Below are 26356 nucleotides of genomic sequence, written 5' to 3'. Positions count from 1 at the left end.
ATTGAATTGCAATCACTGGCGCCTCGTTGCGCAAGTTACACTTGCCGCATAATCGCTTGCGCGATACAATTATCGATAATTTTAATAATCAATGATGAAAAATAAATGTATAAACTTGTTTTTAAATTCTAACATGTCAAAAGACCACGTGAGTTTAGCAGTTAAAGATCAAAGACGAGGTCAGCGACATCGTGACCGTTCATCCACATCTGCCCGGATTAATCTCCCTTGTCGCGTAATCACGCCGGTAAGTTAACTCGTCACGGATCGAGCTGGACACGTCCAGCATGGAGAGAACTCCATCATCCTCCATCGATTCGTAACTGGCCGTCGACATACACGTGCCAATCCGTGACGAGCATCTCCACCAGCTGGTCGTGTACGTGTTGAGATACAGAGAACAGAGAAGGGTAAACTGGAAACGTAATCGCAGCAAGAGAAGAGAAGAGCGTCCCTCGACCGGCCACAGGAATGCCTCTGTCTCGCGTGATATCGAGATGTCGATCGAGATGCCTCGTCCAGGGACACTTTTCCGCTTTCCAAGCAGCTTCCATGCGATCGCCGAGGGCAACGACAAGCATCGACGAAACGGCGCACACCAATGCCAATTGGCGAGCTCTCGTCAAACGTTCCAACACACATTGCACAGCCAAGGGTCAGGGGTAAGGGGTGGGTGAGAGCCATGCAAAAGCGAACACCGAGGACCTACCGGACGTGATCAGATCAAAATGCCAGAGAGCCGTTTCTCGGGCTCGCTACGCAAGCTCCGTAGTTAGCGGTAAAGAGAGAACGCATGCAGTTTCGCTCACGGTGAGTCTCGTGTGAGTCCCAGCTCGGCTGGACCATCCCCTGCGCTGGCGGAAGAGTCCTGTGCCCTGTTTCCTATTTTTCGGAGGGGGTAAAGGGGAAGTGCTGCCGCATGTGTACATATACGCCTCGCTTTTGAAAATCCTCTCTCTTTTTCTTTCGTTTCGTCATTTCACTCCCTGAACCTATCGACCTCTCTCGCCAATCTCGTCGGCCTATCCTCCCGCGCTTCCGTGCGGTGCAGTCATTTCGCTACGGCGTTTTTTTTAACGCGTTAACAAAACGTCAGGGTCCGTTCCGTCGGTCTTCCACATCTTTTCTCGTTTCGACTCGTGGTGTCACTTTCATCTACCTCTTTTTCTCGTTTCGGCTTCCTTCCGGAGCGCGAGAGCTCACGCTCTCGCTTTGTCTCCGCCTTCTAGCTCGTCCGACAGCATGCGGTTTCCCTTTCGTCATTAACTTTTTAGCGACTCGCCCATTTTGCACTCTCGCACGCATGTAATAGCGGCGGTAAGTTTCTGAAAAATGGAACATGCCGCCAAACGAGGATTCACCCGATCTGCCTCCCTTCGACCTTTCGTTTAATTTTTTTTCACGTAACACGTCGCTCGCGCTTCTCTTTCCTTGTTTCTTTTTGTCTACTGATACATCACTTACAGAGAAACACGCTAAACACGTGCGATGCCTGTTGTACCTCAGAGTACTGGACCTTCTCGTGTAACACGACGGTTTCCCCTTTGCGACAGGGTTTGTCTGCAGTATCACCGCGATTTGCAATATGCGCGTTCGCGATTCTCGCTTTAGTCGAGAGTGAAAAAGCGATTGTCCCTTTTATTCGCACGAAACAACACATGAAAATGTTGCATTAACATTATGGAAATTTGTCTATCGTGCGTCGTCGAGAATATGGAAACGGGAAATCGAGTTGCTCCTTCGGATACACTTGTGTAAAGCTCTACGACCGATGAGATAAACTGCCATTAGTGGGAAGAGGCTGTTTGACGCTCGATTCTATCAAGACGGAAGTTATAGACACTCTGATGGCCACAATGTTCTCGGAGCAACGTTTCTGTCTAAACTTGGACCGTATTCTTCGACGAATCGATAATCGAAACATAAATTGCAGCACAACAGAATAAACGTGTGCCATAGAAAATTCATGGACTCTTTTACAGCCTATCAAGTGTTCTTAAGAATGATATCTCTATCACTTCATCGTACTCTCATCATCTCACGTTTTATCATCGAGCGTGTATCTAGCAACGAGCGATACTGTACGATAATGTAAAATTATATAATAATTAATAATAGCGGTGTCAGTGGAGGCCTCGTATCAAATCCTGGCAAACCAGATCCTGGCAATCTGACAGTGACTATATTTTAGCTTGTTACGCTATGTACAAGTGCAAAGCATCCAGGAAACCATTTAGCGTTCTATATTAAAAGAAAAAAAAAAACAAAAAAGAGAAGAAATGACCGTGATGCAATTTCCGGAATTTACGTCGAGGGATCCTCACAACACCCATAAGATCTGATATTACGGCGAGATACCGTGCAGCGAGAGATTCCCAGTTCTGTTGCACGGAGAACGGGACTGTTACGCGCGTAACAGCTGGCTCGTAATTTTTCATTGGCTCTTATCCTAGACGAACGATGGGCCATCGGGCACCCTCACCGGCAAAATTCTCGAGTTACGCGCGGAGCAATATGTTTGCCGTTTAGCCGGCCGTACGGCGAAACGATTGCTTCTCTTTTACGTGGACCGTCAGCGGAAATGGCGATAGTTACGGCCGCCGGGAAATCGCGCGAGCAGTATTTAAATGCGCGTCTGGAAATGCAGACCGTTCCGAACAGACGGAAGCGCAACTCGATTATACGCGAAGCGACGAAAGACTAATTGATCGGGTCTCGGGTCCCCCATCGAAAATACATGTCGTTCCAGTGAGCGAAGAATCGCACGTTACCGTCGCTGCTGTTCCGACAATTGTCCTGATGGCAATGGGATAGTGGGACGTGCCGCGGAAATAATTACTGTCGCAAACCCTCTATGGACCGTATTATCTCTCTCTCTCTCTCTTTCTCTTTCTCCTTCCCTCTTTGCGTGTACGAGAGAGTGTCTCTTCTCTGTCGCTTCTTAACGCATTCACGACCGGACGGACACGACCGACCGACCCCTTTTTATTTCTCATTATCACGATGGACGATTAATAAATCATGCGCGGTCATGAATGCGTTAAATTGCGGATCACGAGGCGGGAAACGAGCGCGCGACACATCAACGATTTGTCGAGATGAGAAATGGAATTGAAATCCGAATCGTCGGGTCTGAGACTTGGAAACTCCTGTGCTTCTAAATCGGTTTTCTTTTTCCCTTTTTACAGACTCGGTACCAATTTTCGTTTCAGCAAGCTCTATCAATTTCGTCGATTGCTGGGAAATCGTTATTCCTACTGCCAATCGCTACGTTTCTTTTGCAGCCTGCGGATTTTCAGCTTTAAGCCGAGTCGTTCCGCAAGCCGTCGTTGCAATGTTAGGTCGTACCAGGCCATAGAGGGTTTATCAAGGATTCGGGACCAATACTGCCAATCAGCTTGCCCGGCCGGCCGGATTCGTTCGTACCCCATTTCTTTCAGCGATGAGCAGCCTCACGTTGGTGAATTTAGGTTTCGCCTGAACGGCGCGCAATGCGTTCCTCATGCGCTCTTTACGGAGAACGGGTTGTGAACGTTCCTCTAACGCTCGCGCCCGGATCTTACTAGAGATCGTTTATTCGTTTCGCCATCTCCGACGTGCTCACGAACGTAATCAAGCTCCAACGTACGCATATTATTTCCGCGCCAATTTTTCCCCTCCCTCCCTCCCGCCCCTCAGAGTCCATATCGTTCGTAATGCAACGTTTATTATACTCGTTCAGCCAACAACAACAACATTCGTCAGGGACAAGCAATGCCGAACGTGCTTGTACTTATGAGAGCGTGATACAGAATGAAGAAAGCAAAGGAAAGGCAGAGAGAAAGACAGCAAGAGAGACAGAAAGATTAAGAGAGAGAGAGATAAAGAGAAAAATAGACATAGCAGTGGAAGAAGAGAAAACGAAAGAAAGAAAATAGAAAGGACGGGGTCTTGCAGGGCCTAAAATTGAATGACCGACTTCTGTCGCGATGCGTTTTCGTCGTGTCACGATTCCGGCGAGAGTATATTTGTCCCGCGGTCGATTTAATGATCGCAGGAACGCATGATGTTCAAACATGCCAAGTAGGAACAGAGGGGGAGGGTGTACATGTACTCGTACATTAGTAGAGTAGAGTGAGCGTGTGAGCGAGTATCGTTCTCCTCTGGACGCGAGGTTCCGCGTCAGCGGGCTGGTAACGAGCCTCCGAATCGTCGAAGCAGAATGCCAATTATCCCGGCGAGTTTCGTGTGACGGCTGGGGAAATAGGAGAATTGATGATTGTGTTGCGATTCCGAACTCGGGGGAACTCGCCGGTGCGTCGTGTATGACGAGGGTCCCTTCCGAAACTGTGCCCGACAGGTATATCAGAGTGAACTGCCAGGAGGAGCGAGTGACCCCCTTTACTTTTCTGCGCTACGCAGAGTGCTCTCCCGGGTGTCCCGGACGCGCTAAGCCACGTGGGAGGTCACGTGAAATTCGTCGTTTATATTTATCCTCCAGCTGTCCGCCCGATTGTACCGCGCCAATCCTTCCCCTTCGAGAACGCGAGAATTACATCGAGAAGACGTTGCCACTTGAAGAGGATCGTCTCCCATCCTCATGATCGGATCAGTGCGGACTACCCCTTTAATTCTTCCGTCATTGCTCTCCTTTTCCTCGTGTCTCGAATCTAAACGGGTTTCTGAGAACACCTGGTCTCGTCGAAGTGCCCGTCGCGTTTCGTTCTGCGAAACTTTGAACGTGTTCCAGAGATGTAATCAGATACGACAACCGTCGCGTTTGCGATGTTATGGCGAGACACTAATGACACGTACATTATCAAGAGCTTACTGGCCCTCATTGCTCAATGAACAAACCCGACGAGCAAACCCAGTCCTGGAACGCGTGCGAACTCGCGCACGAGCGCATCCCCCGATCGTGCCCCGGCGCGCGCTGGTGGCCACCCTTTAGCCACCCGTCATTCGATTCTAGCAAAGGTTCCAACAAGGCACAAGACGTGGTTGCAACGTACAGTCAATCGAACGTTCGTACAATCAGTATATAACAGACAGAGAGCACTGACTGATCGTACATCGAGCGTGGCAATCTTCGTCGCATCGCTTCGGTAGCCGCGGCTTCAACCGCGCCAATTCGGAGTCGATCTTTCCTCGGCGAAGATCCGTTAGTTCTTAACTGATCTTCAGCATTAGAAGCGAGTTCGTGCATCCTTGGTTATTCTAAGCCTTTCAGCCTTTGATTGACATAACAGATCGGGCGTTCATGCATCTTTCCAAGTCTTCATTTCGCAATCACTCGCGCGCGATGCCAGGTTAATGCTTATGTGTTTGATCATCCTTCCAAGGAGAGATCGAATCCCAAATTGCGTAGGGAATCCGATCGGTCGATAAGAGACGCGGCGAACCCGCGCGACACTGTATAATATATGTATATATCTATATATATATATATATATTTATGCGTGTGGATATATATATATACATACATACATATATATAGATGTATACACATGACAGTCAACGACATCGAGAAAAATCAACGAGGTGCGACTTGATTAGCACACATCCATTGTCAGCGCGACGCACGAGTATGCGTATATATGTATAGGTATGTGCAGACGTCACGCACGCGGGAGAGACGAGATTTAATATGCATATATACGTATACATATACACGTAATACAGATACAAGTACAGAGAAGTGCAAATCTTACGGCATCATGTACACGTGATGTTAGTTATAATTATACACAATATATGTGAGGATATACAGACTGTATATAGGCCTTGCTTGATGGTTACTTGTATATTACACTCACCATATTATAATCATCTATTTTGCTGATAGAGCGGAGAAAGATGTTGACCTTCACATTTGTCGGGCCATCTAACACGTCGACCGGAACAGAACAAAAGAAATCGATTAATTAAATCGGTCGCCGTGAACCGAGAATCGCTTGCTTGATTCTATTTATTTCTTTTCTTTTTTTTTGCTTTGTTAATGCGCTTTCGCTTTCACTTTTATTTCATCCGGGACAGTTACAGTTTGCGGTATGGCAGGATCAACGATGAATGAGGGGATGATCGGGGACGGGGGATGATCAGTGGCAGTGGCAAGATGATTCTGAGAGCGTTTCTTTGAAATTCGAACACGCGTGTCGCACGTGGTAATGGATCGAGTGCCAATTACTGGATCACGAATGTTGATATCTACCGATCGTGCGATGCGCATTCGAGCGATTGGACAAACGATGAAACGTTATCGTGCGTATCTGTGCCCCGTGATAAGATAACGATTAGTACGTGCAACGCATTCGCGGCTCCCAAAGCCATTGCGACCGAATCAAATTTCGATGTGGACCTGCCTCTCCTGCGAGCGACGAATCATTTTCACAGGTAACGTTCCGCTTTATTCCCAGATCGATCGTTAATCAGGTGATACGCCTCTCCAATATGGGACCTATCCTCGCCTTGCCGCGGGGCACAGAACGAACGCGTTGCGATAACTCGTTACGCGATCGAATATGTGACGTTATAAAAAAGCGTAAGAGAGTTCGAGATGAGCTCGAGTAGTATGCAGATCGTGCAAGATGGAAAATTGAAATAAACGCGCTACGCTACGGTATTTAAATGGCATGGGGGGACATGATGGGGCGATGGGGCGAACTATACTGCAGCGATTCAGCGAGCGTGTACCTCCGTTCTCTCTCATTGCGTGTCTCTCAGGGTCCAATTAATACTCGCGCAAACGACTGCGGTAACTGTTGGGGTTCTACCAGCGATTCTATCGCGCTCGAAAGAAGAAACTCGTCTTGCGAAGTCCGCTAGCGCGGATTAAGTTGGAGTTGCGGATGACGGTACACCTTGCGTACGATCTCTCTCTCTTACGGGAGCATTAGACTACGAAGACGGAATAAATATTCAGCGCTCAAAGCGACGACTATTGATCCGTGCGCTTCGCCAAGTGTAAATAATCCCGTAAGGATGTAAGTGAGGGATAAAGTCGATGCTGGGTGTCTACGCGCAGTAAAATGTAGAATGCCCGAGCTGTCGCTTTGTGTATGATCCCGGTGTGAGATAGACGATAAAGCGCGGACAAAAAGAGTACCGGTTGGCTGAATCTCTCTCCGAGGGAGGCGAGTGACAGTATTTGGATAAATGCAGCAGATGCGTCTTGGCGGAAACGGAAGCGTTCGGAAGAGCATACGCAAATCAACGAAATCAACCGAATCAAACAGGATGAAAATGAAGCTCGTAATGAGGGAGCAACGCCTGCACATGTTAATCGTGAAATTCATGAGGCATGAAGAGGACAGACCCCCAACTTGCATCCGAAGACTGCGAACGACATGATAGAGATTCTACAAACACCGCATAGACATCCGACAAAGCGCGTTTTACTTCCGCGAGCTTCTGGAGCGAACCGGAATAACTGATCTGGTTACACGCCCTCGATGACCGTTTGTCCCCGCTCTCCGTAACGGACCAGATCAGGTGTCTCTACCGGGTCCATCTTTAACACAGAAGGGGCCAGATTGTGGCGAGGCTTCGCCTCTCGTGGACGCTGCTCTCGGACGCTGTGCGAGACACGTTCTCGAACATCGTCGCTGTCGGCACGGTGTGTGCGACACGGAGATTAGAGACACACCTAAGAGAGGACCCTAGCATCCCATTGCCATTGTTTGCTTTTTGCTTCTCGTCGCGTTTCGTCACGTTAAACTTAACACCACCGCGATTCGACAATCCGCGCGAGCTGCGACTCGTTCGCGATGCTGCAGCTGTTCTAGATCGGAATTCGTAATCTGTCGATAGTCCTGAGATGTTCATTGCTCGTGACTCTCAACGAAGTGCTTTCATGGTGAAAAAAAAATAGTAACACTTTGTGGTATTTTATCAGACACGATCGAAGAGAGTGATTTAGTCTGACGTTGCGAGTTCTTTCGCACTTTCACGTTGCGTTCAGAAACGTAAAGCATATAATGTATGTAGATTATTTCAATGGAACTGTCTCTATTACGAAAGTTGATATATCGTGGCTTACATGCTCTGTTATCTTAATCTACCGGCGTTGCCGTGACTGTGTGACATTTTGTTCCTTTTTCTCTTGAACCATGGAGTAATGTGCCAAGAGATATCGGAACAGTGTCCATTAAAGGCAGGGAGACTCGGTAATTAAAAAAAATCGAAGAGAAAAAGTTATAAATGTAGTGTCAGGCGTAGGTGGAGACACGGTGGTGTCCGTAACGCTGTATGGCAGAGGTAAACGTACCCTCATAAGAGAAGGAACGTATCGATTTAACGGAATGTCCATTAAATCTTCGACAAGCACAATGGAACGCAATTCTTTTCGTTTTACCGGCTCTCCGTTAACGTCGATGTTAAATAGCGCCTGGTTTTAAACGAACCTGGTTTTAACAAAACGTTAAAAAGCCGCGAGTCGCCCATTTAGTGTTCATTAAGCGTTCATTTCAGCGTAGCGATCCCGGGCAATTCGCGCTGAAAAGTATGTCAAATTCTCTCCTCCCTGCTTCATAAATTGGTACACTGCAAAACATGTCCACTTTAACTATAACGGAAAAAAGTCATTTTTTTCCGCTTTAACTTGTAAGTGTGAAATTAAGCGGAATCATATATATATATATACTGCTGCCATATTATATTAAAATTTATATAAAGGATTTTAATCCTATTTATATAAAATCCTTTATATAAATAGGACTGGTAATAATTTAGCATTATAACGGATATTATAAAGGATGTGATCATCGGTTACGATTTCGGTCATACATATTTAAAGCGGACGAAAATAACGTAACTATGACAACTCGCAATGATTCCGCTTTAATTTCACACTTACAAGTTAAAGCGGAAAAAAATGACTTTTTTTCCGTTATAGTTTCGCGGAATTTAAAGTGGACATGTTTTGCAGTGTACATATGGAACGTTTCAGGCTCAAAGCATAATGCATGTTTTCAATAGAAAAGATACCGTTCTGATAAGATTTACAAGTATACACGTATAGAATTGCATGCAATCACAGATATTCTTCATAACGAATTTCTTTTTAAACTTTTCTTTTATAACGATAAATCTCTGAGTCCCGTCCGACTGAATCGAATTAAAACCGTTCCTGGTCGGTCCTGGTTAGTTAAGGACGGTTATGTACCGGATGGAGAAATGTTTTGTGTCGCTAATCAGTGCATCGCAGTTGCATTAAACGCTCGTGATCTAATAAGCGGTCCTCGGATATTGTCATCCCTAGCGGAGATCACATCGGGGCGCCCTCCCTTGTGCGACAATCGTGGACTGCAGAGAGTGATCGTGCTGTATTTCCAACTTGAGAAATCCAAATTCGAACGTGACGAGGGCACCAATTAATCTTCCTCCGCGGACAGATCTATTATACTTTTCCTCTGCGAAACCTGATTAATGATACAGAAGCCACTCTTCCGAGGTGTACACTTCTCATTCTTTATGTATTATCCAGAAGGCTACTATATTAGGTATACATATTTTAAATCGCAGTTTCACGTAGCGACAGGTATGAAACGTATATAGAACGAGAAATATAAACGTGAAATATGAAAGAGAAAAACACGCGCTGTTTGCTGTTTTGAGGGTACACATTGGGAGATTAAATTAATTTCCCTGCTGGCCTGTGCAAGCAGTTCGATATAGATCACGTGCCTGCAATAGACTGCCAAGAATAATTCTGTCGTTATTTATTATAATAAATAACAATGTCACCATATTCTGCGTAACTCGTCTATTTTAAGCGAGAAGAGAAGGGCCAATTCCCTCCTTAATGCGATTTCATATCGAAGAAGGATTCTGGTTTTCTCCAATATTTCATATCTTATGTCTTTTGCTTTCATCTTTCATCGTTTTCTCGTGCTCTGCCCAGAGAGCCCTTCTCTCTTTTTCTCTCGTGCTTTCTTTATCGTGTCAGCTTGGATCTAAAATCTATTTCTCGACCACGTTTCGCGCGATGAGTGGTGCGGATATCGGTGCTCATGAAGTGGCCTTCAAGAGCGACAACATCCGAGTGCCACAAATAAGAAAAAGACCATCATATAATAATCGACCAAGATTACGGATTGTTATGTACAGTTTTACAATCACTAATTGTCAATAACAAACTGCTTCAAATTATATTTCCAATATTGATAAAGTAATAAAAGCATCTTTGATAACACGTACATATGTGTACGTACATGCGATATATCTGCCACTGGATAAATATTCAAGCCGCAGAAACGAGCGCAGGAGAGGCAGGGAGAGATTCGCTATGAATTGTTAAATGTCATCATCTTTTCTCGCACTTAGCGTGTGAATATTTAAACGACGGTCTGTAATGTGGGTTAATCGCGGTGATCGATCGTAAACGAACGCGACTCAAAGTACGAGGACCCTCTCTCTCTCTCTCTCTCTCTCTCTCTCTCTCTCTTTCTCTCCCTTCAACTTTGGCACCATGAAACGCGTTGGAAATTGGAACTCTATAACGAGAACCCACGACAAAGTCGCCTTTCGCGTCGTCGCCACTCCCGTGTATAATTGATTGGTTACCAGGCCCTCGTCTAATTACACTGCCTCCGCGACGTCGTCGTCGCAATTGGCAATTCACAGTTAATCCCGGGGCGCACTGTCGCAGCAGCACAATGTCGCGCCCTCGCTTTCACCGAAAGACGCTCTCGGTAACTCTCGAGTTATTTTCTGCTAAATGAGCGTATTTGCCAAATGCGCACGCATTCCTCATTATTCTAAAAGTACGTTGGCGGCAAGCGTTGTTCTCGAGTTCGCGCGAGAAATGCTATTGCAGATGCAAAGAGATACAGCTTGTCTGCATCTTACGTGGTGCACATTGCACCCACGGTCAGAAAATAAATTGGTACAAAAACGAAATTGATTACTTCATCACTCGATCGCGCGAGCGATTATAGTTGCATTTATGACGAAATATTTTTTCATTGCTCCCTGTTCTCCCCCGATAAGTGGTATCCCCTGAACTGTGCCCTTGACGTGTGCTCTTTACGCACGTACGTTAATAAAAAACAGTTGTCATATGCGAAATGCAAATCTTGCGACTCGCGCAATGCGATTTTCTCCCTCTTGAGAAAAAAAAAAGAAATAAAGAGAAGAATTAATTCTTACAATTAAATCGCAGTTATATCGATGTTGATTCAATGATTACACTGCTGACGTGACTTGCACTTTCGGGTTCTCCGCAGTGATCGCACATATTATAATATACGCGCTCGCTCACTCGCGGGGGTGTTGGATCGTTCCTCCCGCGTTTTTGTGGCTTAGATCGCACGTAGCGTGTAACTTTTCTACGTAGATGGGCATAACAAGTACAGCATACAGATGTGGTTTTTACGTCCTCCGTATATTAGCAATATAAGAGAAAAAGTCATTACCAAGAATAAGATATAAAAAGGGTTGCACACTACCGCAGAGTTGTAGCAGCACGAGAATGCCTTAGCGAGTGTGTATCGTACGGTGCAAAAGAGGATCAAGGAACAAGTTAACGGTAATATCTGATAATATATGTACACATGTGAGTGTATGCATGTACGTGTCGGCGTATGTGTGTATATAAATGCTTATTAAAAATAATCTTAATAAATCTCATTATATAACATGATATACACGCATAATGCGGCACTGCGTGTATATCATACATATGTACGTAAGAGTGTTCGGTGTCATAGAGTAATTGCGAAAGAGAGAAAAAGAGAAGGAGGAGGCGAGAAAAAGAGATACGTGTGCGAATAAATGAGGAATGATACATAAAAAAGAGAGAGAAAATAGAAAGAAAATAGAAAGAACGCGAATGTGTGAATGTGTATCATACGTGTCTGCTGTATTGCAGAGGCAGCAGTATTTTTGTGTGTGTGTGTGTGTGTGTGTGTGTGTGTGTTTGGCATTAAAGACTCAACGCGGATAAACATAATCGGAACAAGTCAAAAAGAGATGAAACTCCATCAAATCATCTACCACACAACAGCGGGTGAGCGAGATACTATATATGCTCTAATGGAATCTCGTAATTACGCACAGCACGACGCTAAGTGGACGGAGAAAAATCGCGCGGCGAACGCATCCCCGGCGACTGCACCCCAACGCTGGGGATGAGATTGCGCGCGGCGCGTAATAAGAAAACCAATTCGCAGCAGTTTAATAATACGTGAAGACATTGCGTTGACGCTACGCGCGAAAGTCTCGCCGGGCATCGGAGCGCGAACCCGGACGGAATTATTTTTGCGTGCGCCACGTTTTTTCGTGCCGAGTGCACGCCGCGTCACTCCCGGTCCGGTCGGCGTTAATTCATTCCACGTTGCACTTCGGTGAGCGCTCGGTGGATTCTCTTAAATGCATTTCGTTACACGGGGGGAGGGGGGCAGACGAAAATAACCATGACTGCCGGACGTTGTACCGACATTTGACGGCATTTACTCGCATATCTTCGCGTGGGAACGTTTGCCGGGACAAATGTTACCTCCCTCCTCACTCCGTGTTAAATGTTATCTTTCTCTATTCTACATCTGCTAATATAAACACGATATCGTAATAAAATGTAATCAATCGCGGCAGAAAGAATATTTTCGCTTCGAATGCAGGAAAATGGAAAATACCAAACGAACGTTCTTACTGTCTCGGGGTGCGCAAGCAACCGCGGGTAAGTGATCCACACTCTGCGATTACGTTAATCAATTAACGAGTTTGAGTTCGTCCTTTGTCATTTCCCATTGTTCCCGCGCGATCGGAAACCCGCGAAAATGCAGAAACGCGCGTCTTCGGCGTGCAAGGCGTCGCGGCGTCCAATAGATCGACGCGCGAAGACGGCGGAGCGTCGTGCTATTCGTAAGTCTCAACTCATTCATAGACATACAGAATAGAATACTTGCTTAACGTAGAACATGACGGCAGGTGGAGTGACAAAAGAGCCGCGAGAGCGGGCCTCGAGATACGCAACGGGTGTTTGGTGTGTTTTAGCACGAGGAGGAGAAGAGACACAAAGAAGTAGAGATTGAAAATGTGTCGTCTATACATCGTGAGACCAAAAAGGGCAGTAGAAGGATACTATACAGCAACTTAACGGTAATAGGTAAAATAATCGTGTGCACACAGGCTTCCCCACCGGTGTCGGGAAAAGTACCTCGCTGAGACGGACACCTCGACGAGAATCTGGGAGCAATTTTTCCCTCTCGCTGCCGCAGCAACGTCTGACATAATCTCAGGTTGCTTGAATCGGTGGAACCTCGAAATTTGCGCTGGTAAGATATGTAAAGTAAACGAAAAGCCGCGATTTCTCGCGGGTGATATATCGAAATATATCGAAAAGTAGAGTCGTTCGAGGTGTCCATCGCCAGGGAATCCGCCGGCAGCCGGTCACTGCGCGGACTTCCGGCGTGTATCGTGTCTCCGTATCCTTCTATACATGATTCTATACATCTCCGCAGCGCACACGGCACTCGACGTGCGTTACGTCGACGTACGTTTCACGTAAAGTGAGACATTACAGCTCCGTTACAGGGATGAAATTATGCGCTGGCTGTAAATATACATGGTAACGAGACACCCACAGCAGGTACATGTTACTCGTGTGACATTGGTGGTGGAGGCACATGTGTGCGTGTCTGTGATCACGTTTGGGCGTTGCATTCTTTTTCAACTTACCATAGTAACGTCATCTATTTTTGAGATACTTCGAACAAATATGTTGACGCGGACAACCGCGGGCCCATCTAACATGGCAAACAGAACAAACAAAATTAATCAATCGCTGAGCAGAAGTCAGATACATCGAGATAGAGAGTATGTGCGTGTATGTATGCGTGGGTACGTATGCCTGTATGCGTGTGCGTGTGTGGCACGATGGAACTAAAGTCCCCTTCAACCACCTGGCGATCGGCGATGAGTCGTGAAGGGTGCTTAATGTATCGTATTCGTGAGGTCTTGTATTTGTGGAAATTTGAGGATTCGTCGCTTCGCTAAAAGTTTCATTTGTCCGCCCCATCTTCCAGTTTCATCCCCTTCTTCTCGATTTACCCGTCGTGTACGTAACGAAATCTTCTCGGCCCTGATGCCTCAGGCTCGAGCGAGTCGCAATCAGATTTAACGGCCGACGAGCGTTCTTCAATACGCTTATCGACGTTAAAACGCAACGTCGCATGATACAAGAAAAACGTTTAACTGCGATCTTAAAGCGCGGCAGTAAATTTCGCTCCAAGCGGAAGGCAAGATCGTTTCGCGTATTCCGATCGTGCTTCCCGCGTAATTTCCGTAACACAATGCGAGAGCGCATCCGCTCTCACGGTCCATTCGTCGTCGTAATTTCGTTACATCAGCCAAAGTATTATAGCCAACACTGCGGAGAAATTAATCGTATCAGCCATTAAAGAATCTCACGGCAATAATGCGTATTGCACAGGAATTGACGAACGCGAGGCGTTCGCGAACCTCGAACCACCCCCTTCCTCGACCATCCACTTTTCTATTCTCGTTCACGTTCCGAGCCGCGCGCGCGTTATCGAGCAGTTTACCTAAGCGGATCTAGAGCGGATTTTTGCGCAGGGGTGAAAGAATGAGTCTCGGTCGCTCGTCGTGGAATCGCGGCCGCGGAAATAATGCATGACGCATGGGGAGAACCCGGAGCGCGTTATTCCGAGGAATCTGCGGAATATCGGTCGCGCGATACCGCGAAACGCGAATTCGCTCTCATTGTACTTGTTTGTTTACCCGCTCGGAATCGATGCTATACCCCGTAGGAAATAAAACCATAGGTGCAGGGGATAATCGATACTCGCGCGCGCGCGGGGCGAGATACGGATCAACGGAAGTTAAATAAATTGTGCGCGCCGGCACAATCGAGCGGTTTGAAATATGAAAGATCGGATAAGCGGAAACGCGATGAAAAATCGATGACAACCGCCGCTACCACCGTCGCTGCCACCGTCGCCGACACCGTCATCACCACTGGGACATATCTGACGACGGGTCTCACGACAATGTCGAATTAACCCGATCTCCGGACTGGGTCTAGGACTCAAACCAACCACGGCTCCGAGGATGTACTGCTCGCTGCTCGCGATGCATTCCCGCAAATGTGCCATTTCTCGAGTTTCTCTCTGAAAAATTCTCCGAGGTTCGCGAAAGTCCAGGAATGCAGAGGCAAAATCGGCGAGAGAACTGTAAATCCGATGGAAATATTCATGCCGCGGGAGACGGGTGAAACTTCGTTTGCTCGATGTTTCGATCGTCATCCCGCAGCAAATATACCGCGCTGCAGACCTCCCGGCCGAAAAATATGCGGGCAAACGAGACGACGGGAGGGGCCACGGAAAACCCGACATAGGTACGCGCGAATGAAAAACGCCAAGGAATATTCATGGGAAGAGGCCGCGCGCGCCCGCGCGAGCATTTCTTTGCTCGACACGGCAGAAAATCCAGAGCCCGTCCCTCCCCGTGCTCGCGCGATATTATCGAACGAAATTTCCATCTGTCGCCGTCGCGGTCCGATTAGCGTCAAAGCGAGACACCCCGTGGCCACCCTTTGAGCATTACGCACAAAAAAGAAAATGAAAAAAAAAACACGCAAACACGACGCGCGCGTGTCAAGACATGCCGTCACGTGAAGTTGCGGTCGACGGGATATGCGGTTCTGGACGGAGCGCATCCTCGAAAGTGCATCATCATTTAACCCGTGCACGAGCGGCGATACTACGATGTATCAAAATGACATTAAACGCCTTCACGTCGATCGCACGGGCTGCGCGACACTTGACGATATTAGAAACTGACGTCGTGAAACATCGGCGTCATCCTCCGGGAAACAGCGGACGTCCAAGTCGGGATGACAAAGCCGCATCAACGCGCGAACGTGTGCCTCGATACCTCTCGCGGCTGGATCGACAAGCGATCCATTTCCCGAGCGAGCGAAGAAGTCTCGTCTAAGTCGCTGAATTATTTCGAGAATCGGCGGAATCCTTCGCGATGGGCTATTCTTATTGCCGAATGATATCGAGGGATGTTTCCGAAGGGATGAAAGCTACACCGATCGATTTCAGCGGTTAAAAATGATCCACGCGACAGGCGACAGCGACTAACGAAGTTTCTCCAGTCGGAGCGTTTCGTTGCATCGCTCAGATCGGATTGGATTTCGCTCCGCGGGGTTGGATCGCATCCCCTACACCGATCGGAGCCGCACACAGTCAGCGGAACGCAGCCGGCGGGCAAATCGACAGCTATCGGAAGGGCGATTAGCAGCTCGCGGCGGTGGCATTATTATCGCGGCGTCGTCCAGCGTCGCTGAAACGTCGCGGCGTCAGCGTCGATCGGCGACGCGCCTCGTTTAACGTCATCATCGGTCATCCGGAGTCGCCTTCCTCTGTCCGCAGCAGCATGAACGAGCCAGCCGTATCGTCCTGAGCCATACAGAGTGTTTGCGTACCATTCCGCCCTACATGAACCAGGACAAGACGTCGGACACGCAGTGCTCGTCGGGACGTCGGGACGCCGTCGACGATGGTCCCGGCGTCGTCGATATCGCGCGAAGATGCAAGTGTCTAGCGTTAAGTATCGCCGACAGCTATGAAATATGCGAGAGGCAGTAATATATGATTTCGTAATGCACATTGATCAGGAATTCGGTTAAAATCATCGTAAAGATTATCATCTGGTTATCACCCCCGAGAATAACGAGTATCAATACCTGCTCCATATCGGATATCCACTAACGTCCAAGCTTCGACGTCCGATAGAATTTAAACGTCCCGGAACGTCAGAGTGATAAATTCTCCCTCGTCGAAGAGCAATTGGCATAAAGTAGATCGATTGCTCACTTCAATAGCGAGCAATCCGTTTTTTGCGGAAAGTGGATGAGAAAATATAAGATCCTTTGCAGAATGGCGCTGACGCTTGCGATTTCATTCTTCACGCAGGGGACACTCGCAAGTTTCCGGAACATTAACGCGCATCCTATTATTTCAAACGCGTTGCAATAAAACCCTGCTAATAAAAGAATTCCATTCCGAGAAGAACTCGTATTCAAATAAGCAATGCTCTCTTCCTTTTTTCCGTCATCAAATACGTCGGCGATTTTGGTCGAGGATTCTGGGACACCCCATCCAGACCGATCGATCGTCCCTTCGTAAAATCGCTCTTTGATCTGGGCGAGCGCTGCGAGGGAAGAACGCGGAGAGGCCTTCCTGACGGTAAGCCTAGCACGTTCACGAACGAACGAGAGCACCGGTATTCGCTCCAACGTAACTTCTCGAGGTGCACTTCCGATCCGTACGGTCGGAGCGATAGTGTGTACGTAATCATGTTACCTACGTGAAACGTAAGTTTCCCTCCGCGGTCTCGACGGAGTGCAACGGGCCGGCCGATCAACGGTCCACCCTCGCGAAATAGCGTTCGGCGAGTCCAGCGAGCATTGCGAGGTGCGCGCGAGTTTTCCGAGCAACATAAAGGCTTGACGGTTTGAGGGACGATCCTACAGTAATTTTCCTGAGGAGGAGGAGGATACTCCCGTGCGTCGTTCTCCGTTCTTCCTTTTTACACTCGGAACTCGAGACAGTCCGCTCCGGCCAATCTACCGCGATAATGAGACCAGGTGATATAAGATTACTCTTCTTGGGTAGAATTCCCAGCGCGTGCGTAATAATAACGTTATCCGGATTAAAGCACGTAGCGGTCGAGGATCAACGGGGAACGGGTATCCCGTTGTCATAGCGGAATAACGACCTCTCGGCTACGAGGTCCGAGTGTAATCGTACCCTCGATTCTCCCTGTCCGCAACCCCGGCAACACCCAAAAGGGAGGAAGTGTCTTGGGTGTCGCTTCAGTTATCCGCGGCCGTCCGATGGTCCCGTCCAATGCGGCGTAACTAACATACGCAAATGTATATATAAGCTGGAATGCCACATGCCTGCGTCTATGCTATAGAGTGCTAGAGTTTCTGGGATGGGTTTCTCGGGCGCTTTAGTCAAAGGTAGTGGTGGTGGTGGTGATGGTGGTCGGTTCGTGTGGATGTGGTGTTCCCTCGAGAAGAGAAGGCTGCTAGCGGTGGTGGCTAGCAACTAGGCGAGGCAAGGCGAGGCGAGGGCTATGGGGTTAGAGGGCAAAAGAGCGTGGGAGGGTGGGGGGTGAAAGGAGGGCAAGATGCTGCTGACCGGCGCTCTGCTACGTTGCTGCACTCTACTACGTTGCGTGTGTTGCTACCGCTTTTTCCAGCCTGCCTGGTCACTCCGAGTTGTATCGAGCTCGTCGTCGCCGTCCATTGTTGCCGCTGGATTCTTTTTTCTCTTTCTCGCTCTCTTTCTTTCTTACTCTTTCTCTCTCTCTCTCTCTCTCTCTCTGAGATTTCACTCTTTCATTCCAATTTCAAGACCAAGACCACCGCCTAAACCTACTTTTGCGCCTACTGCGTTTTTGCAAGTGACAGAGACAAATAAAGAAAGGGGGGTAGGGTTCACCGCGTCGGCAAGAGAAGAAACGGCGAGTTGCGGCCGGTTGCGGTTTGAAAAGGCTTTGTTTGATTGTGTTATTAGCTGTTATATACTTACCATCTTGATGTCACTAATTGTCGCAATGCTTCGCACAAACAGGTTTACCCGGACAATGGCCGGCCCATCTAAGGGCAAAAACAATACAGCTCCCTTTTAGTGAGTCAGCATTTCTGGTGGCTTACATACTCTACTGGAATGTGTCCGACACATTATCTTTTACTGCGTTCTCGGCTATTATTTAAAGCGGTTCCGCCTCGAGACGCGATTCAGGCTTGATCGAGGAGGATACTTGCGAAATGATCGAATGACGCTTTTGTTTCGGATCGTGGTGTCCCTCCCGTTCTCGATTGAGGTTCGAGTTATCGAGATATTAGTCAAGATGGAAGGATGAACGTTTTTCGAACTTTGCGCCCTCCCTCATTCCCTCGTTTTTCCTCGAGGACTGGCCATCAGGCATTAGAACGCAGGTCACGTATCCGGGGAAGTGACATCTATTCCTCAAGTATTCAGAAGAGTAATACGAAAGACCGCCAAGTCATGGGAAAATATTGGTGCAAAATGCAAAACCGTATTACGTGTGACCCGTCGCGAAAAAAAGAACGGTAAGGAACTGTTCGTCACGGGATCTTGGAGAGGACCTGGAGCGCCGTCCTCGAGGAAAACTTGGCAAAAGTTCTCTCCTTGCTGTCACCTAATTATAACGCGATGACAAACCGCCGGATCGTGACTCACGCAAATTACATTTCTGAACCCGCGTTCTCACGTGCGGATTTAATCGGGAGGCACAATTTAATTCTTAATCGAGGTACGATTTATCTCGTGGCACAATGTGCATCTCGATAAAAATTGTGTTTGCTGGTCGCGATGAAAAATGCGATATCCGGGTTATTGGTCTTGTTCTTGTATTGAATTAATTAATTACCGTCCGTTTTACGTTATACGTGTTTTTGTGCATCTATAAAAGAAAGCGACAATTCTACGGGACTCGGAGTGCAGATACGTGAGTGAGTTCAAGAGGCCAAAGCGTTCTTCCGGTATCAGCCGATTTATTGTTCGTGTGGTTTTTATTCTCGTGTGAAATGATTCTGCGTGTCAAGCGATACGCGTGCGTGTCACATTGCAAGGTGTCAGTTGCAAAGGGCGAAGGTCGCGACAATTATCACTCTTCGCGTGCTCGGTGCACTCGATGCACACGATTCCGTTCCGCGATTATTTGCTCCCACCATCCTCGTCGTTGTAAGAACACGTATCCATCCCTTTGCCGACATCCCTCGCACCGATGTCATGCTCGTCGATCGGCGTGGCGGGCGTCCAACGCGAAATCCGGTCGCGGCCTGCCAAATCCGGCCGCGAATGAATCCCATAACTGCGTTGGATGACATACCGATCGCGAGCCAGGAACTCCAGCCAAATCGATGCTTCCTGTCCCTCTCTCTCTCTCTCTCTCTCGCACTCACTCTCGATAGTGTATCAATGCAGGCCTCTTTCTTGCACCGGCAGGCAGGCAGTACTTTCACACTTCCCCTGTTAACTTCCGATTGTAGAACGACAATCACGTAATGTAACCGCGTATGTCAACATGTACACACTTTCGCCCCAATCAATTCGATTTTCCTGCATGCTCTCCTCGATCTCGACGAAATAAAAGTATACTTTTTTTTATTTAAAAAATTCAGCATTAGAACTGTTTTCTTCCAGAGTGCATGAAAGGTTGCATTCGATCAATCGTTAATGTCACTGTTTTAAAAAACTCGGCAACTTTTCATCTGACTGAGCTTTATTGTATCACGAATAATAGTAATATAACATATGCATGAATTTGCAACGCGACTTTATGCGGACTTTGCGTTTTCGTTCAATTACCGAGTAACGTTCTCTGATGGGTCATTAAGGTTGACATTCAATCTTCATCCGTTATTTCTATGTCGATGCGAAACTTGATTTTGTGCGACGACCTTATCGGCCTGTTTTCCTGACAGTTTATATATTTCGTGCCGAATAGGCGCATGCACTTGCATGACTGACGTATCTGGATCAGCATTATGTGGACTCGATCGGAAAGATGAATTTCTTCGCCCGCCGCAGGCGAGTTCACTCATCTAACAAACTGCGGCATGATTAATTACCTCGCTCGTAATTCGGCAACGCGAATTTCCCACGGTTCTACCGGCGGCCACGTTCTTCCTTCCTATCCGCTTCTACTCCAGTTATGAATCTTCCTCAAGTCGCTTAAGGGACTTTGTTAACGTCTCGCACAGTCGTTGGTATTCAGCGTAGATTTGCAGACCGCTTTGCAAACGGAAGACGGATCTCGCGTGTAAGATACAGTTAACGCGCAGCCACAAACGATGTGTGGACAGTACAACGTTCCCGCTAATGCACCAACCCGCTATCATTCTACTCGTTTCCTGACGTGATTCTATCTGAAGCGGCAACTAATGTCCACGGCATTCTCCTGCCGCCTCCAGCCGCATCCTTGTTTGCTTAATTTAATTTTCGTGTGCGAGCCAAGAGTAACATTGCCTTTCTGGCAATCGTGTGATCATGATGAAAACGCATCAGGAGCAAGATGATCGAAACGTGATAGTCCCGGGATTAATCTTGCAGAGCGGATCAAGTTTCATACATAGATTTACCAAAGATTCGCAATTTCAACTTTGCGTTACGTAAGAGATCCCTCAAACGAAATGTTAACAGATTAATTGTATTGGCGCAAAAGAAGAAGTGTTCAACCTAGTTCAACCTACTCTTCCAAGTTAAAAATGAGGTAAAATGACGTTTACAGCTGACGATGATGACGGCATGAGTTAACAGTTTGTTTAATGAAATTTCTTTATCTTCGGGGAAGATCAACTTCGACTCGGTTGAAGAATCTCGTTACGCGGTGCAGCTGCGCGAACTTCGTGGGTCACTTTGTACATGTCCCGTTTACGAAAGAAGGCCGAACGTTCTTTCTCGGGCAAGATCTCGAAATCAATTAACTTCGCGTGAATAGAACCAGGAGAGTATGTAAAATGCCTTCGCGTGTAATCTTCTTTCCTCTTTTTTTTACTTGCCCACGCAATCAATCGTGAGCTTCTGTCCGCCCCCTACTGCAATAAATCGGGTCGGTAGCGCAGGTGTATAAGTAATGCAAGACATTGGGCGAAAGATTGGACGACAACAGTTCATCAAGATTGTAATATAAATTAATTGCGGACAATGCGAACGAAAGTGGTGTGTTTGATCGATACTGGCACCACGCCATTACACATTACACATTGTAGCATCGCATATTACGGATAAAATTGCAGCTCGAATGTAAATATAGACTCGCAGATCCGCCATTGCCCAGTGGTTCGAAAGATTCATAGAAATGAATACAGTTCTCAGACGATCTGCTCTGTCCTTCAGACTAAAAACATCGTGTCCTGACATTACGGAGATACGCAGTATTTTCGGACACGTGTATCAAAATGACACGTGACGCTTCCAATCCTGAAAATTGGCCAAAAACGCAGACACGATTTGTGATTTAGCAGGAAGATAGTACTAAAGTGTTAACGGTTCTGAGGAGACAACAAACGGGATGTGAACCCATGTCAGGGCGTCGACTGGGGGGAGGGTACGTAAACGTACTAGGGGGAGAGATGGTAAAAGGGTTCACATACACAAAAGGGTATTTAGAAAATTTCGACGACTTCTCATCCAAGGTAGACGCCAAACGTGAGGATGTAGAGGATACGTAAGCTCTCTCTTCCTCCCCCATCCCCAACCACCCTTGCCTGGTCGATCGAGGGCGCGAGAGAGAATGACGATCGAGAGCGCGACGCCGGACTCGGGCGCGTCAGTACGCGCGGCGTTTCCACCCTCATTGTCGATTAATTCCGCGCGACGTCGTCGACGACGCGAGAAATCGGACCGTGATTACGGAACCGGGCGAAATTACGAATACGCGATCGATCGCGGGAGGTCCAGGGGGAAGGGGAGGGTGGAGAGGAAGCATCGACTATTTCCAAATTGCGCCCGGAGGGATCCTCGGGGTCCTCGGCGACGATGCTCGGCAGTGTGTACATCGGGGCGCGTTAATATCGTGTCGCGACGCGCAAATCTCGGCCGGCGCTTTTGTAACACGCCGTCGAAATGGCGGCCGGCCACGAAGCGCCATGAATTTCCCACCCTTCCTGCTCGTTTCTGCTCGAGCAAAAACCCACGACGACGCGCACTCACGGCTAATACTCGAGCGATAAAATTAACGAGCGTCGTTTACCGGAGCACGCGATCCGACTTTTAAACGCCTTCTCTGCCGCCACCACCGCCGCCGCCGCCGTTGTCGTCGTCGTCGCCGTCGCCGCTACACCTGGACATGATCTCAAACGCAAATGCCTTCGGCCGAGCACACTCGCGTGGCCGGGATGATTAAAGACTCTTTATTACCGCGCGACACGCTTATAAATGGATAATTAAGAAATCGCATCAATCGTCCTCCTGCTCCTTCCGAGTTAATGCGATGTACACCTATAGCAGGCATGCAGCGCGTGCTGAGGGGATATATGTATTATATAAGTACGTATATAGGGTACATATTCCGGCCGTTTTACTTGGTTTGCTACCCATTTTACCACGGCACGTTATCGCGCTCGGTGCGACTTATTCAATTACCCTTTCGCGCCTGCTTATGAGATTCTATCGCGATTTCAGTCGGAAACTTGGCGACGTTACCGTGATGCCTGCGAGGATTCGTGTAAATTTCCTGATTACATGTCCTCTCGAATTTCTTACTTGTAATTATTCTCCATTCATGAGCAGAATTCCTGTCAACAGCGCAGTGTGCTAATAAAAGTGTCATATGAAATTATTTATTCTTGAAATATACAAGTGGGAAAGAATATTGCGACTCTGTCACGTATGGAAACAGCGTAATCGACAGCGCACGGAGGTAATGCGAAGCACGTCTCCACTAAGCGATCTACGTGATCACGATTTACGTAAATTGATTATACACCCTCGAGATTCTCTCGGACGACTGAAGTAAACTCGAGACTCGAGCAAGCAATTTCGTAAAATCGTCTGGCAGAAAGAAAGCCGCCGTCACTCCGATTTCCGATTAGTTTATTCTGCATCACGGTTGCTTCACCTCGGCTTCGTGCGGCTCACTCGAAAAGTTAATCGATCAGGGCTCGGTAGATACGGCCGGACCGGGCGGACGTCGCGTTCCTTTCCTTGATACGACAGGCAACGTTCCCGAGACGAATGAGCGTTGCCTTCCGCTCGATCCGCCGGCTCACAGAAATCGCGATGCAGCTGACGACGATCGATATCGGCGGGGGAGATACGATATCGTAGGGGAGGATCCGCATGCGGCGCGATTCGGAATTGCCACGTCGCAAAAAGCAGCCGATAGATACAGCTGGCGCGTAATGTGGAGATTGGAAGACGGTGTCGGCCGAAACGCGCGAAGACGAATACCCTCGCCCCGCATCGCATAAAAAACGCGATTGCCATCGTGAAATTCGCTCTACGATCCCCCATTTTTTATTGGAACCCAGATCAGCCGGTACTTTGCGATAGAGGATTCGCATGATAAGATCGTAAGATCGTAAGGTACAGTGCGCGAAGATCGGAACTCCAACGATCTGAACCGCCGGATCGTTCAGTTCTCCCGATTTACTCGCACATTTTCACAGAATTTTCTGTAGCTATGAGTGCGTAACTCACGCACCCATGGGACAGGTCCATAACAGTCGCGGAAATGACGCACGTCGATCGATGAAGTCCGTCTTGCCGGCGAGCGATCTTCCGCATGGATCTTCGTGATCCCGAAGACGTCCTCGCAATTCTCGCGGCATTCAGGAAGAAATTCCCCGCCGCTTGTGCATTCACGTGCATTTCCGTGCGGGAAATTTCTCGTAATATTCGCTCGCTCGGCGTATTAAATCGCGTATATTGTCGATCGGCGCGCGCACTCGCCGCTTGCGTTTGCATCGCGTTAAAAACGCGCGACGATGCGCGCATCGCGCCTCCAATTTTCCACAACGGGAGCAATTTAACCCTCCTCGCCCGCCGGAGCGTGTATCTCTCACCCCGGTTTTTTTCGATTTCGTTCTCTTTCCTTTCTTGCTCCACCCTACGTTCACACTTCACGGCTGATTTGCCGCGAGATTTGTCGATACATTATCACGGTACATGGTGAGGATGGGCGGAGGGATTAAATAAGGACGCACAAGAATCTCTATATTCACCTGTTCCGTTCTCCCCGCTCGGCCGGATGCGCGCATCGTACCGGCCTGGTCCTAGGATGTTGTCCAGCACTTGCTTCTCCTTCTCCCGGAAGTTCACCTTTGCCTGCGTACATCTGGGGAAATAACAAGGGTATCGTTAGTACAATGAAAAAGCCGTAACTCTTGAAAAACAGAGAGAGAGAAAGAGAGAATAATTGATAACGTTAACCCTTTGAATGCTATGAACGCATGTATGCGTCCGGAAAAAGTATCGGCGTGGACTATGGACGCACATATGCATCCATAAAGAAAAAATATTCCGTCTACAGCGATCGCAATTGCGAGTCGCGCGCCGTCAACACAGAGCGTTTCAATCTGAAGAGTTCCGCACTCAAAGAGTTAGGAGAGTAATTGTGAAGAAAACAAATCTATAGAGCATAGAAAATATTTTACAATCCCATGCAAAATCAAATATCTAGAAATGTACAAAAGTTACTTTTTCCAAACTCAAATTGTTTACGAAATCGCTTTGCAAACTTAATTCCGTTTGTTTGTACTAGGCGTACAAGGTTTCGAATGTAGTGCACGTCGAGCACTAGTCTGCGCCTCTGTACATATAAACTTTATGTACCATAACAATAATCCAGTTTAGGTCAATAACACACATCTTTACGAGCTATAACTTGCCAGAATTATATTTCTATCGTTAGATTTTCCGTCTCTCTCTCTCTCTCTCTCTCTCTTTTTCTTTCTATCTCACGAGACAACATACGCGCGTCTTGATGCTGGGCCAAAAGCGGAGCTCTTAAATGTTAATCTGCGTGATACGCGAAACTGATTGGCAGCAATTAAAACTCGCGTGCCAGGAAATCGCCGCCATCAAGCATTTGATACGCATGCCAAACGATCGTATCGATGAAGCAACCTACCTCGATGGATGCAGCAGGACCGCTAGTAACACCAGTAACGGTAGTACTCCAGGCCACATTGCGCCGGCCTGCAACCGAACAAGATACATACGTCTTTACAAGGATTCTGCGGCATACCGCGGTACAAATCCCTCTACGCCGACTCGCATTAGCAATGATTAAACTTATATTTTACTCTCATAGTACCCAATCGACAGATTACTGTTTTGCGGCACGAGGCACGCTGTTTTTTCTCTAAATATTATCGCTATTTCGTGTAGATAGTGATATCTGATATATTCGCTTTCGAAATATAAGCCGTGCATCTGCATTTATCAGAAATTTTAGTCAACTTTGACCACTTTGTTTCCCAACTATTTAGCGCCCAGCTAGCTCGATTATGAAATAACGTACACGTGACATTTAATGTGGCGCGTGAAGAACCCGGATGCGACGTATAAAGCCGACGCCCCATTTACCGTGTCTCACCAATTTCCAAAGATTGATCGAATTAAGGCGATGCAGTGGATCAAAGCGCGGCAAAGACCGATGTGTGTTCCTTCGCGTGCACCGCACAAGAGTATCTCTACTGTCTAGCGAGATTGAATTAATTATGGTATAGAAGAGAGGGGGACAAAGAGCCTCTCTTGGCTTCGGGTTCTATAGAAGTGGGATACACGTTGTACCGATCGCCGCTCATGTGTCACTGAGACCGCGGGGTGTCAACTGCTTTTATTCGAGACGTCCGCGAATGACGAGA

General features: G+C 47.6%; 1 protein-coding gene across 13 annotated transcripts in view; it reads right to left on the bottom strand.

Annotated features, from left to right (window-relative positions):
* LOC105277886 (glutamate-gated chloride channel) overlaps positions 1-26356 on the bottom strand; it is a 40136-nt gene that overhangs the window by 9530 nt on the left and 4250 nt on the right. For 2 of the 13 annotated variants that reach the window (XM_020031005.2, XM_011336594.3), the window contains exons 1-4: positions 26011-26153; positions 25618-25685; positions 24710-24822; positions 18546-18613 (exon numbers count right to left, since the gene is read on the bottom strand). In XM_020031005.2, coding sequence (XP_019886564.1) covers positions 18546-18613; positions 24710-24822; positions 25618-25685; positions 26011-26019 — 258 coding nt within the window. In that variant the 5' untranslated portion in view covers positions 26020-26153. Of the gene's footprint in view, positions 1-5795; positions 5864-13656; positions 13727-18545; positions 18614-24709; positions 24823-25617; positions 25686-26010; positions 26219-26356 lie in introns of those variants that run through there. The other 11 variants (XM_011336575.3, XM_011336602.3, XM_026973783.1 and 8 more) reach the window with 9 other exon arrangements.

Source organism: Ooceraea biroi, chromosome 11 (assembly GCF_003672135.1).
Source record: "Ooceraea biroi isolate clonal line C1 chromosome 11, Obir_v5.4, whole genome shotgun sequence".
Classification (NCBI taxonomy): Eukaryota; Metazoa; Arthropoda; class Insecta; order Hymenoptera; family Formicidae; genus Ooceraea; species Ooceraea biroi.
This window is presented reverse-complemented; position numbering and strand designations above follow the sequence as displayed.